The sequence below is a fragment of the Telopea speciosissima genome, chromosome 11, assembly GCF_018873765.1.
Source record: "Telopea speciosissima isolate NSW1024214 ecotype Mountain lineage chromosome 11, Tspe_v1, whole genome shotgun sequence".
NCBI classification, from domain to species: Eukaryota; Viridiplantae; Streptophyta; class Magnoliopsida; order Proteales; family Proteaceae; genus Telopea; species Telopea speciosissima.
In genome coordinates, this window is record NC_057926.1 from 1,800,554 (window position 1) to 1,818,121 (window position 17,568).

Here is a 17,568-nt window from a genome sequence, read left to right on the forward strand (position 1 = left end):
GACCCCACCCGGGCAGGGTGTTTGGGCATGGGTAGAGAGGTCATTTCAGCCCCCCTTTGTTAGAGGAACTGGGTAACTGGGCCGGTCAGCAAACTGGAGGTGATAAAGATCCTCACCAGGTCAGGCCAGTCCACTCCATTGTAGAATCACGAAAGAACATTGTCAAAGTCAAAACCAGAACGGACTATGTGAATCACAATGCATGCCCAATCATCCAAAATGTTTCTATAATCCTTTCACTTCTTTAGGGAGGAAAATCACAAGAAGCTAATTAAGCTGCTGAGAAAGCATCAAGATACCGTGCAGTCTCTTAGAACGGAAAAGGAAAAACAGTATTCATTTTCAGTAAAAGGCCAACAAACTCCTGGCAAAATTTCTATTTTTCAACCTTACCTTAAGTTATAGATTGAAACCATCACCTCTTTCCACCAGATCAGAGGAATGGGGATAGAAGTACCAGAAATCAATTCCATACGCAAATTTGGGTGTGACACTACAAGATGTATAAGCACATTTCATGTTTTAAAGCAAAAGCATCATGCCGAAAAATTGCCCCATTTTCCTCCAGCAAGAACTTCAACCATCCTCCACTTTTCCCATTTCTTCAGTCTGTTGGTCCATAATTAGACTGGTCATCAGCTCTGGGCAACATGTTCCATGAGCCATCAGATAAGTAACAAGGATGACAAGCTTGAAGGGTCATAATCTATGGAGTTCAGTCCAACTCATATCTGCTGCTTGATGAGAACCGGTTCAGCAAAAGCTATGTATTAAGTTGCTGACACCAAGGACAAGGAAAAATCTCACCCATCTTAATTTTGAGAATCACAGTACTGTGGAAATTCACACTGGCATGGTCCTGCTCTGACCTGAAACAAGATAACAGTGATACGTTAATAAAAAAAATAAGAGGCACCCACAAGACATTGATGATGATAATGACAATGATGAAAAAGAACTTGAACCATTTGCTTTGTTTATGTTTGTGTATCAACTACAAATTGACAGGTTTTACTGAAGTTTGTAAACTTGTTAAATCTGACAAATTTTACCAACACATCCTGGTATCACCATATTCTACTAGTTTTTCTGTATCTAAACTTGTGGGGAGTGGGGTTCCTGGTCTATCAGGTGCAGAAATCATTCCCAGCATGCACGCCTATATCTGCACATGACAGGTTGGATGGGGCTGAAATTTTGTGGACACGTAGACCCAAGCTCCCTTCTCACAGGTCGAGTTTCAGTCCAAACGGAGTTTGCCAAGTGATAAAACAAAGTATTGAAAAACCTAAGACAACCAAGAAAAGTGCATAGACAATAGACGGGGTGCTTGGACATAAATGAGAGGGAATTTCATTACATAAGGGGTATATGATTTAAATTTGACCTGAAATTTGATACACAACCTATTTAGACCATCCCTTAAATATCCAAGGCACAAATAAGTACACAACAGCACAAGACAATAAAAGGTTCCTAGACCAAGAAAATTTTTGCCTCCTTTGTTATTAGAAATAAAAGAATTTTTACTCAAGCATATGTTTTTGGCAACTATTAACAAACCATTAGCATCTTCATGTGTTTGGAAACTTATTAATGACCAAACAGAGTCTCGATCACAAAAACTAATCAGGCTGCTGCCGTGACAATCAAATAGAAATTTTAAGGAAGTTGCTTTTACGTTTTCTATTTTAGTCACAAGATCATTTATTAGGGTGGCCAATGAAATTTTTTTTTTTTAAATATATCGGTTGGGTTAAGTCATGTTTAACTTTCTCTTTTTGAGTTTGATGAGTATGTTTAGGTTCCAACCTGGTCTTATTTTAGGTGGGGTTCATATTTCTTGAAGTCAATTTGGGCAAAATCAGCAGTCATACTTGGGGGTTTTGTCTTTACTATATCTTTATCAAAGCATCATTCGCTTAGGTCTTACAGTGTCACATCTTAGACACTGTTGCCACAGACTGTTTATTCTGAGCTTTTGTTATAGTAAATAAGACTTAACACTCAAAAATAGATATAAGGGGCCCTTAATCTTTAGTCCAGAAGTATCAATTCTTATCATAGTTGTCAAGGCATCACCTAGGCAACAAGGCATGTTGGGATAGACAAGGCGTGAGGTCGCTTTCTTTTGGTGAAGATGGCACAAGGTGTCGACTAGGCATTGCCTTGTGTGCAGGCATGACACCCAATCTATCAACTAATCAATATTTTTTAAAAATAAATTAGATGTTACCATTGGTTTAGATGCTATTGTACACCATATTACAATGAAATGAGATACACTATGACATTACCAAGTAATGAAGTATAAACCCTAAAACCCAAACCTAAATAATATACGTTTTTCTTAGTTTCAATGCATGCTTTGGTCGCCTAGGCGCCAAGGCAACAAGGTGCCAGGGCACCGCCTTGGCTCACCTTGACAACTATGATTACTATGTTCTATTTCATTGCAGACAGGATGGTTGGGCCATTAGACTACAAACCACTGGTAGGAGATTGAAGCCATGCCAAATCAACAAGTGTAAGGAAAATATGTCCTGTCCATAGTACTTCAAAATATTTTGCCACTAAAGTGGATCCACAAAGAAAAGGGAGGAAAAGATGGAGGACAAACCTTGCGGAATGTGAAGGAAACCCTCCTTGAACCTCTTCTGATCATGTTGTCCCTCACCATATCAACCTATAGATACCCTTGACTGAGAAAATTAGTGGTGTGATTAAGAATAGCACTCCTCATCCCTAAAGTTCAGAAAGTTGTGAAGCAGCATGTCTAATCCATGGCACATTTACGAAAGTAAATTAAGAAAGCAAGGTACAAACCAAATAAAATATGTATTACATTTTACGGTTTATATATTCAATCATATGGATAAAATGGCATGCTATACTTCATACAAATTTAGTTGCACCTCATTCTTTTAAGTAGGGGAGAGTTGATGTAGATCAAAACATGAAGAAGAAACGACTAAAACACTGTTCACGTTACTGTTCCCATGAATAGTATCACAGCCCATATTTGCCTTGGTGGGAATATTACTAGGAGATCCTGTGGGGCCCAAGACCGCATGGAGGCTTTATTAGAAGAGTCAATTTTGTCTATGTGTGGGGAATTTAGGAGTTCAGTTTTGTTTCTATTTTAGAATTATTCTCTTAGATATTTGGTGGTTGTCTATAAAGCAACCTTAGCTCAGTTTAGTTTCTAATTTCAGATTTAGAAAGTAGGCTTAAGTTTCTATTAGTTTGTTTCCTTTTCTTGTAAGTTTCTATTTTTATAGTTTCTAATTTTAGAACTAATCAAAGTTAGACTTTCTACTTTCTTGTAACTGAAGGAGTAAGTTATTGCTGCCTATGTATATGCAAGGCTTTTAGAAGCCTCCCCCAAGATTAATGAAGTTGGTTTGATTTGCTTTGGCAAAGATGTTCTATCCTAGTGTGAGGATGAAGGGCTGGTGAGAGCCTGGCTGAGAGAGCCGAAACCCCTATCCCCTTTACCTTCTATTTTCTATCTCTTCTTCTTCATTCCTTCTCCCACTCGATCTCTACATTCTCTGTTGCTTGAGACCACAATCGAGTGTTGCTGCTGCATCAGTGGAGGACCAGAAGACATCCCAAATCAACCCCAAGGTTTGCCGTTGCTAATCACAACCAGAAAAGGATCGAGACACTCCCCTGCAGATCAGTTTCTGCCCCAGATTCTCCAGCAAATTTGAGTCATCCCTCTTCTGAAACCTGAACCCTGTTTCAGCAGAGTTTTGGAGGACTGAATCAGACCAACAAGAGGCCCACTCGATCCCAGTTTCAGGCCCTCCTGTTCACTGGATTGTTCTACAGCACTTACCTTCTAATTTGGGGCCAACTTTCTATTTCCAACTCCAGTTCAGATCTCCACTTCTGACCATCAGAATTGGCCCAAACTTGGAGAAAGTGTTCATCCCAGCAAGGCTGATACTCGATCTACTTTGGAGCCCATTCCCAGTGCCGGTTTGCAAGATATTCCATAACCTTTAATTTTGACTTAACCTCATATCTCAGCCTTTAGCCATCGGAATTGGCTGAATATAGGAGCATAGATTCTCCTCATCACCATCTCCACTCAATCTGAGTTTGGTGACATTCTACAGGCTGGTTTGGTTTGAATTCTTAAACCTTCTAATTCTTTCTTTATTGCTATTTTTAGTTATGGGTTTATTTTGGGGCTAGGTTAACCCTAATCTAGTCTTACATTAAATGAAGGGTAAATAGAGCTGGTCAACCTATTTCTTTGGAGGGGGAAAATCAGTATCTAGATAATTGGATTGGCTTCACTGATCCCGAGTTGACTTGGCTGAGTTGCCCAATCTGATTCTCTGATACTTTAAAACATGGTTTATTGTCCTATAGGAATCCCACCCCCCCTACCTTTCTGTCAAGGCTTGTTTGTATGTTTTTAAGAATCCCTCAACTACATCAATAACAGAAAGAAAAGAAAAATTAACCAAAGGGAGTATGCCGTCATTATCCATAAGGGAAAGTATATGGTTAAAAAGAAGCAAGTATTGATGAATCGATATTCTACACAGTAACTTTTATTTAACTCATTTTTTCTTCTTCCTATTCTTCCAAAGAACAGTTGAATTGATGGCAGTTTTTCATTTTGTTTAAAAAAGGAAATCTTATATTCATACTCTACCACAAACGTGTACCCCATTAAAAAACAAATGAAAACCATAAAACAATAAATGTATGATGAAAATATACCTTATGATGTGGAATATAGTGATGCCAAGCATATCGCCCCTCCCTAGATAATAGAAGCATTGACCGAGGAGGAAGGAAAATAGATCTCCTTACAAAACTTGAACTGTAGTCAGGATTTTGCTCTTGCATGTCAGTACTGGAGAGAGATGAAGGAAGCCATGTGCCTTGTAAATATCTTCTGAACTCCATAATACAAGGCCCCGCTAATGAGAGACTGAAAATTAATCCTTCAAATGTAGAATGAGTATCTATATGTGGAGACAAGCCCACTCCAGGAGGGTATTCATTGACCTATGAAATTATATGCATGGGTAAAAAACCACACAACATAGAACCTAAATATTGTAAGAAACTATAAAATAAGAACCACAGAAGTTACCAAAAGAAATAAAGGCTGAAATAATCAAAACATCAATAACCATATAAACTGAAAATGTTATTAATGTCATTAGGAAGGCAAAACAAAAAGGTGATCATGGGAGAATAAGTTAGAAATATTGCAAATTATCTGTCCTAGGCTGACTTGAAATACTGTGTCAATCGAAGTTGGAAATCTCACAATTGATTTTTGAGTCGATTTTGATTAGAGGATCAAAATATCATAATGAGAAACCAACATTTAACTGGATCTATTCAGGATTGACCTATTTTTATATCATGAGGAAGAACATCCAAACCAACCTCTACCTCTCCAGTTGACTAATGCATTCCCCATGAACACAATGTGCTTCAATTCAGTCCTATAAAACACAATCCCAGAGTAAATAGCCTCCACGTAGCATCTTTTTAAACCAAAAAGTGTTAAAAATGAGCACCTACTGTTGGCGCTTATAGTTGATATATTTTATATGCAGGAAAAAGCAAACATCATAAAGAAAGAATACGTAACCTCCATCAACTGTAATTAACTCATGTGCAAAGCAAATTACCTTTGCCTTCTATGCTTTGGCTGGGGATGGGTCTCCATTATCTAGATCCAACTATTATTGTGGGAGAAATCTGGCAATAATTAATGGTTCACCAGGGGTGTGGAAGGGTACAGGACTGTGTCAACCGATTCTGCCAGTAGGGCCACTGTAGTCATTTGGGGGCTCTGGTGGTGTTTTTGGGGGGGCTTGGTGGTGATTCTATTGCCCCTTGCTTCCAACCTTCCTCTATCCCCTCCTTTCTTCCTTTTGTGAAGCTTCAGCACTCCTTTAGTTGTAAAATTATCTTTCAACTTTCTTTTCTTTTTGTCAGCAAGCAAAAGGAACATGTTTAAGTCTCAGCAATTGCTGATTTGGAAATCCAAGTTGACTGGTATCAATAGTTTGGTAACTTTGTGACAGGCAGGTCAAATCCTAGAGATGTTTCTCAGGCTTCGGGAAGGAAAGGAATCCACTAAGGCAGGGTTCATGCTTCAAGAAGAGGAGCATAAGATCTTGATTCAAGCATTAGAGGACAACCACAGATAGATAGCAACTCATTTGGGGCTTTTTCATTAGTAGCCAATTTGACCACATGATCCTTTGGAATTGCCAGAAGTAGATATTTCGTATTCTGTACATTTGGCATAGTGACGATTCATATTCGCCCCTATGAAACTGTTCCACTGGCAACAGTTAGTAAAATCAAAATCCATCGGGAGTCTCTTCCCTAATATTCTTTCACTAATAAAGATGAATTTTTTTCCCTTTGATGCATAGCAATAGGGACTTTCACTTGGTGTGAAGGTAGAAAGTTCAGGCTGCTATTGTGAAGATGCGGGCTGAAGTGCGGGACTTGCACCAGGATACAGCCTTCTTCCTTTGAAGCATAGCATCCATACTCATCATCAGAACAGTGAGTCAAATTTCCAAATTAAACTCTGCATTCTGCATAGATGGGCAGTTGATGAGGTAGGAAAGGAAGTAAACAAATAGCTCAAGGAGGCCTTCCCTCACTAATAAGATAATTAACAATTGATCTCAGTAAATATCAGTCCCAACTCCAAGTATCAAAATAAGAAACAAAGACATTAAAATATATATATATATATATATTTGCATCAGTAGGGAAATAGGGAGACATTAGAGAACTCAACCAAATCAAAGCCTCTTGGACTGAAACTTGAAACAGTGGTGGCACCTAAACGACAATGCAGGTATGAAGGATTGGATTTCTTCAATCAAATGATTACATAGTCAAGTTTCAGTACTGCACATCAGCAGGATCAATAGTCTCTCCAGGCACTAGAGTGCTACAACTAGCAGAGCAGCCTGCACAAAAGCTACAAAGAACATAGTCTTCCAGATAACTTTCATGGAAAATCACAATTGTACTGGTCTGGCAACAACTGGAAGAGCAGCCTGCACAAAAACTACGGTGCACATAGTCTTCCAGATAGCTTTCATGGACACACACAATTGTACTGATCTGGCATGAACAGGATAGTATGGGACAGGTTCATGAGATGACCCATATAGGAAAACAAATTCTAATGTTCCTTCAACTCACTATCTAACTATTTATAGTATGCTCATTGGAAATATCCAGACAGAGATGCTGGCAAAATTTTTATTCTTGAAGTGCAACGGAAGTCATTGCTTTTGGCCCCATAAAATCACCTCTCAAAAACAGTACTGGTTCTGCAAAGAATTTTCGCAGAACTGAAGGACCATGCTTGGAATTTCAATCAGATAGATTGAACTTGAGATTTATTAAAAAGAAAACGATTTGTGACCCTTAAACAAGCAGTTGTAGAAGTGGTAGAATAGCAGTAGAAATGTTTAACAGAGAGGAAAGCAATTAACTAGCTGACTGACGTGAATACCACAGGTAGGTGCACAGAAAGCCGCACACTACTCCTAAGCTCCTAGCTTTTCAGTTCAATTCCGAAATCCTGAGTTAAGAGTGCAAGCAAGGAGCTATAGTTACAAGACAAAACCCTACTAAAAAAAATTTAAAAGATACTGAACATTTAAGTAATTTGAAATTAAAACAAGTAGCATATTCCTAACACAACTAGGACTTCTTAAAGCATTAAGAAACTAATGCTAACTAGAAAATAAGCAAAAAATATTGTTCCTACACACAACAACAACAACAACAAACTCAGCTTTATCCCAATTTAATGGGATCGGCTACATTATCTAACAAAACAAAGTAGGGAAAACTAAGGTCAAAACAAGAAAAAAGGGGGATGAGATGAGAAATGAAAAAAAGGGAACTCACAAATGTAAGATGGAAAAATAACAGCAAAATGCAAGATGAAAGATGAAAATAAGAGGAAGGAGGCACAGCCTAGCAAGTCGGGAGAATCTCAATTAAATGGGGTCTGCAACATGGATCCTTACCCTTCAACAGGCTCTATCCGATGTCATACTTGGTACAAGACCCAAACACTGCATGTCCTTCCTCACAACTTCTCCTATGGTCATTTTAGGCCTTCTCCTAGCTCTTTTAGCTCCTTCGTTTGGAATCATATCACTCCTCCTTACTGGGGCGTCCCTAGGCCTCCGTTGAACATGACCGTACCATCTCAAACGACTCTCTCGGAGCTTGTCATTGATTGGGGCAACTCCCGAGTCAGCTCTAATATGCTCATTCCGTACTTTATCCTTCCTAGTTTTCCCGCACATCCATCTTAATATACTAGACCAGTGGAACAAAAGCCCATTATATGTAACTGTTGTAATATGGGTTCAAGGGTAAAATTGTCCTAGGGGTAATTATGTCCTTGTACCTATTCTAGAATGCCCTCCATCATATTATAAATAAAGCACGGCTATGGTCATATTGATCAAGCCAATATTCACGGAATTCCACACGGCATTAGAGCTAAAAATATTCCGGGGATATGGGAATTGAAATTCTTTTCCTTTTTTTCTTTTTTCTCTCTCTTCTCCTTCGTGTTTCTGCCCTAAGGCCAGCCACCACCGCCAGCCTCATCGACCTTCCACCAGCCCTCCGCCACCTCCGCCAGCCTTTCTCCACCTCCTGCCAGGCCCTCCACCTCCTTCCGCCACCACTGCCAGCCCTCCCAGGGCCTTCTCCCTTCTTCCGCCATCACCACAAGCCCCCCCACCTCTCGCCTTCCTTTCTTTCTCGAGAGAGGGTCTCTCTCACCTTGCCGTTAATTTTTTCCTACCCTTGGTGGTGAGTTGACTCCCACCGAGGGTCCTTTTTTCCCTCCGTATGATTTCATTATTTTTGGAGGCCTTGTTTTTTGAGTTATGTGATTTTTAATTTCCAGCCACCATGCCTGACGCTTCGGAGATCACCTCTGCTTCTTCTGGTTCTGATGGTTTGTCGCACTGTGATTTTATTCCGTTTCCTATGAACACCATCAAGTTAAATGGAAGCAATTATCTTATGTGGTCTCGTTCCTGTTTATTTGTGATTGGTTCCCGTGGCTTGTCTGGCTACATCACGGGTACCACGATCAGGCCTACCGAGGCTGGTTCCACACAGGATCGCTGGATGAATTTTAATTTTTTGGTCATGTCATATCTGGTGAATTCGATGGACCAAGACATTGCTGGTCAATACCTTCTTGACTCGGCTGCAAAAATATGGAAGACAGCCAAAGATACTTATTCTCAGGTTGGGAATGCTACCCAATGCTATGAACTCCGTCAAAAAATTCACTCTACCAAACAGATGGAGTTAACTTTTTCTCAGTATTACAATACCATGTGTACGATGTGGCAACAGTTGGATTTTCTGGGCACCTTCACTGCCACCACTGATGTTGATGCCGCGGCCTACCGAAAGTGGGAGGATGGTTTACACGTCTTTGATTTCTTGGCAGGGCCGAATATTGAGTTTGATCATATCTGATCAAATATTTTGAATCGGGAACCTCTCCCAACTCTAGAACAGGCCTATGCGATCCTTTCGGCTGAGGACAGTCGACGAACAGCCATGGTTCACCCTGTTACTCAGGAGCGGTCGACTCTTATTTCTGGTTCACAGTCTTCCTGTGGGGGCTCTGTGGGAAGGAATGACATACGAAGGACCGCTGTTAGAAGCTTCATGGTTGCCCTGCAGACACTTGTGGGCGTGGTAGGGGTGGTTCCAATCAGTCCAATGGCATCCGTGCTCATCAGGCAACTACTGAGGACCAGCCTGATCATTCTCTTTCACAGGTTATGGCGGATTTGCAAAATTTACAGGATATGGTGACTCGTTTGGACACGTCTTCTTCGACATCTGTATCTCCTTCCATGGCTGCCTCAGCTTCGTCTCTGCCTACTAATCCCAATACACCTTCTTCCACAGGTATTTCATTTGCTGGATCTTGCACCTTGGTCATGCTCTATTCTTGGGTAATTGACTTAGGGGCAACCAACCATATGACCGGTTCTTCCTCTTTTTATTCCACTTATTTTCCTTTATCTGGTCATAATAAGGTTCATGTCGCTGATGGGTCTCTTTCTCCTATCTCGGAAAAAGGATCTGTGTAGTGTTCTTCCTCTCTTATCCTTTCATCTGTGTTACATGTTCCAAGGTTCACTACCAATTTGCTTTCCATTAGTAGCATAATGAAGGATTTAAACGGCAAAGTAACATTTTTTCCAACCCATTGTTTATTTCAGAACTTGGCAACGGACAGTACGATTGCATGTGGTAAGGTGGTTGGTGGTCTGTACATGCTTGATAGTTCCCGGGCAGCTTTGACATCTCAGTCTGCATCTTCTGATTTTGATTCTGCACTTTTTGAATTGAATAATTGGCATCGCCGCTTGGGCCATCGCCTGTTTGGTGTTTTGTCAGATTTATTTCCTAGTTTAGTGAAGAGATGTAATGAACATAATTTTTCTTGTGATGCTTGTACTTTGGCAAGGCAAACTAGAAGCATTTTTCCAATTTCTGATAATAGAAGCTTGCATCCTTTTGGTTTGATACATTCTGATGTGTGGGGCCCTACCCGTTGTGTGTCTAGCTCTAGATTTCGATGGTTTGTCACTTTCATTGATTGTTTCAGCCGGACGACTTGGGTATATTTGATGCATAGTAAAAGTAACGTCTTCACATGTTTCACTTTATTTTATAAGATGGTCGAGACACAATTCGATGCCAAAGTCAAGATTCTCCGGTCCGATAATGGGAAGGAGTATATGGATGGTGTCTTTGGGTCATATTTGGACAACCATGGGATCATTCACCAAACCTCTTGCGCTGACACTCGTGCTCAAAATGGGGTGACTGAACGCAGGAACTGACAACTTTTGGAGGTTGCTCGTTCTCTCATGTTCATTATGGCTGTTCCTCCTCGTTTTTTGGGGTGATGCTGTCCTTACAGCTACATATCTTATCAATCGGCTTCCTCCCGTGTTTTGGATGGTCGCTGCCCCTTGGATGTGCTTTGTGGGAAATCAACCTTTGTTGTGTCTCCAAAAGTCTTTGGCTGGGTCATGTTTGCCAGGAATCATCATGTACACAGCAAGTTTGATCTAGGGATGTAAATGGATATTCGTAAATCCGTATTCGATCCGCGTTCGTATCCGTTTAGGAGAATCCGAATCCATCCGAAACTAATCAGATACAAATATGAAAATCCCCCTATCCGACCGATTATTATCCGATTCGTTTAGCAGTCCGACGATAATAAAATATCTGAAATACAACTCTTTGTTTGTCTATCCGTTTAAGTTACCTTATTGGATTTTGTTATCTTATTTTTATAAATTTATAAGTTAAGATAATGTGATTCTTTTTCTAGATTTGCTATTGGTTTATATATATTGTTTTATGCAATGTGATACATGGAATTACATATCTATTAAAAAATCAAAAGTAAAAAAACGTAAGAGAATAAAAGACTAAGAAGAGTAGAAGAAATGGTAGTTACTGAACCCTCAAGTCTCAACACTAACCCTCATCATTAAAACGGTAAATATGTCAACGGATAGTCGAAAAATCGTATTCAATCCGTATTCATATCCATTTAGGAGAATCTGTATTCAAAAAATCACTATCCAGAAATTATCCGAATTCATCCGAAAACCGATAGGATATTATCCGAATCCGTCCGAATATAATCGGATACGAATACGATAATGCCACTATCCGACCGAATTCGATCCGTTTACATCCCTAGTTTGATCCCAAGGGACTGCGATGCATATTTTTTGGTTATTCTGCTACCCAGAAGGGGTATAAATGCTACCATCCTCCTACCCGAAAAGTGTTTGCCACTATGGATGTAGTGTTTCGGGAGTCTGAGGCTTACTTTAAACAGACGGAACCTCTGCAGGGGGAGATTATAAGTGGTGAAGAGGTCCCGCTGATTGCTCCTCTAGACATTGAGATACCTACTATAGAGGATACCTCTGTTGAATACAAAGATGGAGTTACAGGTCAAGAACAAGAAGTGGGACAGCTGCAACAAGAAAAAATTGTGTATACTTGGGAACTGATTTTCCTCTGGACAGCCCTCTATACAAAGAGACCACCCCCACTGATCCTACTCAATCGACATCTGTTCCTGCTCCAAGTCTTGCTCCCAGTCAGATTTTTGGTAAGCCCCCTCTTGATCCCAGTCTTGATTTACCCATTGCTGTTCGAAAATCAAAGAGGAGTTGTACGTTGCACCCTATTTCCAATTTTGTGCCATATAACTCACTAACTCCTGCTTTCCATGCCTTCATAGCTTCTTTATCCTCTGTTTTCATCTGTAACAACTGGCAGGAGGCTATAGCCGAACAGAAATGGAAGGATGCGATGAATGAAGAGATGCATGCCCTTGAAAAAAAATCAGACCTGGGATTTGGTGAATCCTCCACCTGGAAAAAGACCTGTTGGTTGCAAATGGGTCTTTGTAGTAAAGCACAAGGCTGATGGCTCAATGGAAAGGTACAAGGCGAGGCTTGTTGCCAAAGGGTTTACTCAAACCCAAGGTATTGACTACCAAGAGACCTTTGCTCTTGTAGCAAAGATGAATACTGTACGGGTCATTATCTCTTGTGATGTGAATCAAGGAGGGGAACTCCAACAACTTGATGTGAAGAATGCCTTCTTGCATGGAGATCTGGAAGAAGATGTTTACATGGAGATACCTCCTGGTTTTACTTCTTCAAAAACTCAGGGAAAGGTATGTAAACTGAAAAAGACCCTGTATGGTCTGAAACAGTCACCAAGGGCTTGGTTTAGCCGGTTCCATAAGGCTATGATTGCTTATGGGTACAAGCAGAGCAATGTTGATCATACGTTGTTTGTGACGAAGGTAGGACAGCAAGTGACAATGTTAATTGTCTATGTTGATAACATACAATGTTAAGTGTCTATGTTGATGACATAGTGATCACAGGCAGTGATGCACAGGAAATACAGAAGTTGAAGGCTTATTTGGGCACCGAGTTTGAAATCAAAGAATGGGGTAGATTAAGGTATTTCTTAGGGATTGTGGTTGCCTATTCAGCTAAAGGCATATCTCTCTCTCAAAGGAAATATACCTTGGATTTGTTACAAGAGACAGGGATGTTTGGGTGTAAACCAGCAGAAACCCCCCTTGAGCCCAACACACATTTGAAGAGTAAAGATGGTGACCCGGTGGACAAAGGCAGCTATCAGAGGTTAGTCGGCCGATTGATCTACCTTTCACATACCCGGCCGGATATCACATTTGTTGTAAGCCTTGTCAGTCAATGCATGATCCTCACTCTTCTCACTTGGAAGCAGCATATAGAATTCTCCGGTACCTTAAGTCATCTCCTGGAAAAGGAGTCTTGTTCTCTCCTCATAACCACCTCTGGATAGAAGCATATACTGATGCAGATTGGGCCGACAGTCCTGATGGTAGGAAGTCCACATCCGGCTATTGCACATTTTTTGGAGGAAACCTAACTACTTGGAAAAGCAAAAAGCAAGCTGTTGTAGCTCGATCTAGTGCTGAAGCTGAGTTCCGAGCTATGGCCCAGGGTATTTGTGAAGTTCTTTGGCTCAAGGGGCTTCTTCAAGATTTGGGGATGTTTGTTGATCTTCCTATGCGGCTCTACTGTGACAACAAGTCCGCAATCAGCATTGGGCACAATCCGGTTCAACATGATCGCACCAAACATATTGAGATTGACCGGCACTTCATCAAAGAGAAGTTGGAACAAGGGCTAATTTCTATTCCATTTATTCAGTCTAGTGATCAGTTGGTTGATATCCTTACCAAAGGAATCAGTCCTAAGTTATTTTTTCCTATAATTAGCAAGTTGGGCATGTTTGATATGTATGCACCAACTTCAGGAGGAGTTGTGTAATATGGGTTCAAGGGTAAAATTGTCCTAGGGGTAATTGTGTCCTTATACCTATTCTAGAATGTTCTCTATCATATTATAAATAAAGCACGGCTATAGTCACATTGATCAAGCCAGTATTCACGGAATTCCACAGTAACCAATTCCAAGACCAAACTAGACCAGACTGCTTAATTCAGCGTATCTCATTTATCCTTGAGGTTGGACCAGGGATCTTCAATATCCGACCTATTGTACAAAGAATGAAATCGACTAGAAGGACTTTTCAGGCCCAAATGCAATCATAGCCTGCATCAAGAACACTGGTTCCTTTGGCACCTGAACCCCTGCTGAATCTCAAATGTACACCATTATAATACTTCATCTAATAGAAGTCTTAACTCACCAACCTTATCTAGACTACTTGGGTTCCTACTCGTAACCTATTTCACCATTGCACTCTATTAGGTCTTATCAAAAGCACATATTTCCTACAATTAGTGGAAGGAACCAATAATATACTCTTTGGAATAAGGAATCATGTAAAAATCACTCTTCCATCATGATAATTACCTAAAAAGGGTTCCTCAATGAGACAAAATTGGCCCCCATTATCTTCTACAGGATCCATCAAGCTCAACTTTTTAGGAAGTTCAATGTGCAACTAAGGTCATGTAGGCATTAGTTAGTGTTTAAGGATTCAAAAAGCAACATCATCAATGACTTCATATTTGCTCAGGTGCCATCAGGGGAAAAGGTTCAACTACAGCTTACATTGCATATATCTAGAATGAGGATGTCTTTCTCCATTAGTGACCTAGACAGAGGTTTTATTTTTTGTTAGTTGAGAGACTTTCTTAGCTGATGGCTCATGGAGGCTCTCTCCCATCTGTTTCTTGTGGCCAGGTCCCTAGGGGTTTCTATAAAGACATTTTTTTTTTTTGGATGAATAAAAATTTAATTGCAAAGAAAACGGGGGGGGGGGGGGAAGGGATATACAAGCCCGAAGGCCAAGAGGCCCAAAACTAAGTAGGGCGCAAAATAGTGAATGGGAGACCCCAGGAGACAACAATAAGTCTGTTCCTTGGGGAATCAGTCACACTAGTCAATGGGAGGGAGTTAGCTTTAGATGAAATGTCAAAGAAGATGGCCTTCCAAATCTTGTCCAGAGAGCGAGAGTTGGACGTCCATCTTCTAAGGTTACGCTCCATCCAAATGTGGGAAATAGTAGCACAAAAGGCAAGCTTTCCAACCGTGTCACAAAGCGAGTTCCCACCAAAAGTCATATGAATCCAAACCCATTCCCAAGAAGGCGGAAGAGGTCTTCTACGAGCAGGCCAGCAATGGTGGAGAACCCGATTCCAAATGGAGGCAGCAAATGGGCAAGTGAAGAAAAGATGGTCTATGTCTTTGTAACCATTCCAACAAAGATAGCATCTGGGGGAGACTTGCATGTGGCGGTGGATGAGAAAGGCCTGAGTTGGGAGGCAATTTGCTAGGACACGCCAAGCAGTGAAACTCTGCCTAGCGATGTGGCCTTTGTACCAAACCACTTTTTGCCAAGGACAGGGGGTCCCTCTATGTCTAACCATGTCCCAAGCGGAGTGGGCGCTGAATGTGCCTGTGGAGGAGGGAAGCCATACGGTGGTGTCCCCTTTGCCTCTATGACCGGGAGGAATAGGGGGGAGGGAACTCCAGAGGTCGGCAAGGGGGGGGGGGAGATGTGGGAGGGGACCATGAGCCATTGGTAATGATGGAAGCCACTGGGGCAAGTCTGTCCAAGCCAAAATCATAGATGGCACGGGGACTGACTATAGAGGCCAGGACACCTAAAGGATGCCAATTATCGAGCCAAAGATAGGTCTGCAACCCATCGTCAATCCTACAAGAAATAGCAACCTTGGCAATCTGCCTCACTTGAAGATTTCTGCGCCAAATCCAGGAAGAGTCTGAGCTAGAGCTGACAGTCCAAATAGAGTCTCTACGCAGAGGCCTCGCATACACCCAGGAAGTCCAAATACTAGACTTGTTGGAGAGAAGCTTCCAAACCAGCTTGATAGAGCCCACTAGATTGACATCTTTAATCCTTTTGAGACCCAGACCTCCTTCAGCTCTGGGAAGGCAAATAGAGGACCAGCTCTTAGGGTGGAGGAACCTGGCAGAGTCCACAACTTTCCAGAGGAAAGCACACATAATGGATTTGGCAGCCTTGATAGTTGCCTTGGGGAGACCAAAAACACCACTCCAATATATATAGCAAGACTGGAGAACCGATCTGATGAGCTCGAGGCGACCTACATAGGATAGAAGCTTGGCTTTCCAAAGCTGAAGTCTTTTGCGGAGAAGGTTAAGGATGGGGTTACAGTGATGGGCAGTCAGTCTAGCTGGTATGAGGGGCAGGCCAAGGTAGCGGACAGGTAAGGTGGCAATGGGGAAGCCAGTGATGGTGGAGAGGGCTGCTTTGGTCGAGTCAGGAACCCCAGCAATGAAGATTTGGGATTTAAGAAGGTTAATGCGAAGACCGGAGAGATCCTGAAAAAGGTGGAGGGAGGACATAATGTGCTCAATGGAGGAGGGAATGGCCTTGGAGAAGATCATTAGGTCATCCGCAAAAGATGAGGCTCTTTAGGATTCCATGTACTTTGGTCCTCTTGGTGGATAAAAAGCTTCTAACATATCTTTAACTTCTTGTCAACTTCTTCTCCTTACAATGTGAGCTCTTCAATTTTATTATCATGCCTCAATAAATTAATAATTTTTTTTTTGGTGAATAAAAAATATATTACCAAAGCCCAACGGGGGCGAGGGAAAGAGGGGGGATATACAAAGGGGGAGAAGGGGGGGAAGGGGAAAGAGAAAAACCCTAAACCCAACTAAGGGTGGGAAGGGGACTTCAAAAGAGCACTATCTAATCCCCAGAAATCAACAATGTGCCTATTCCTTGGGGAGTCTAAGAACCTCTTGTGAGGAAGAAACTGGATTTTAGAGGAGACATTCGAAGAGATGGCTTCCCAAATCAGGTCAATGGACCTAGATTTAGAGGTCCATCTCCTGAAGTTCCTCTCCATCCAGATGTGATAAAGGGCAGCACCAAACACAAGTTTGCCTATGGTGTCACAGATAGGAGCTTCTGGAGAAAGTCATGACCAGCCAGAGCTACTCTCTGGCGAAGGGGAGGGGGGTTTTGCTGCGAGGCCAGATAGATGAGAGGGATTTTTTCCAGATGGTAAGAGGTGGAGGGGCAATCAAAGAAAAGGTGGCCAATGTCTTCGGAACCATTCCAACAAAAGATGAGAGAGGGAGGGACATGGATTCTCCGATGCAGAAGGAAAGCTTGGGTTGGGAGGCAAAGGTTAAGGGCTCTCTAGGCTAGGAAGCTATGGCGAGGGATGTGGCCTTTGAACCAGACAAGCTGATGCCAAATAGCTGTCGGGGCGTGAGGCCTAACAAGTTTCCAGGCTGATCTAAAGCTGAAAAGACCATTCGAGGATGGAAGCCAAATGACCTTGTCCACATGAGGCGGGAGGGGGGGACCAAGAACCAAGAGAGACAATGGAAGAGAGGGGGGCAGACTTGGGGATGCCAGAAGAGTAGATAGATCGAGCCCCAAAAGAATTGTAGAGGACTCCTATGGGGT

The 17,568-nt window shown here is 41.6% G+C and overlaps 1 protein-coding gene across 2 annotated transcripts in view; it reads right to left on the bottom strand.

The window, feature by feature from the left end:
- Positions 1 to 388: 388 nt before the first annotated feature.
- The window catches only part of LOC122646875 (alkylated DNA repair protein ALKBH8 homolog), a 50,163-nt gene continuing 32,983 nt past the window's right edge, over positions 389 to 17,568 (bottom strand). For both annotated transcript variants that reach the window (XM_043840505.1, XM_043840504.1), the window contains 3 exons: positions 4,744 to 5,034; positions 2,621 to 2,686; positions 389 to 869 (listed from right to left, as the gene is read on the bottom strand). In XM_043840505.1, the coding sequence (XP_043696440.1) occupies positions 813 to 869; positions 2,621 to 2,686; positions 4,744 to 5,034 (414 nt within the window). In that variant the 3' untranslated portion in view covers positions 389 to 812. The remainder of the gene's footprint in view (positions 870 to 2,620; positions 2,687 to 4,743; positions 5,035 to 17,568) is intronic.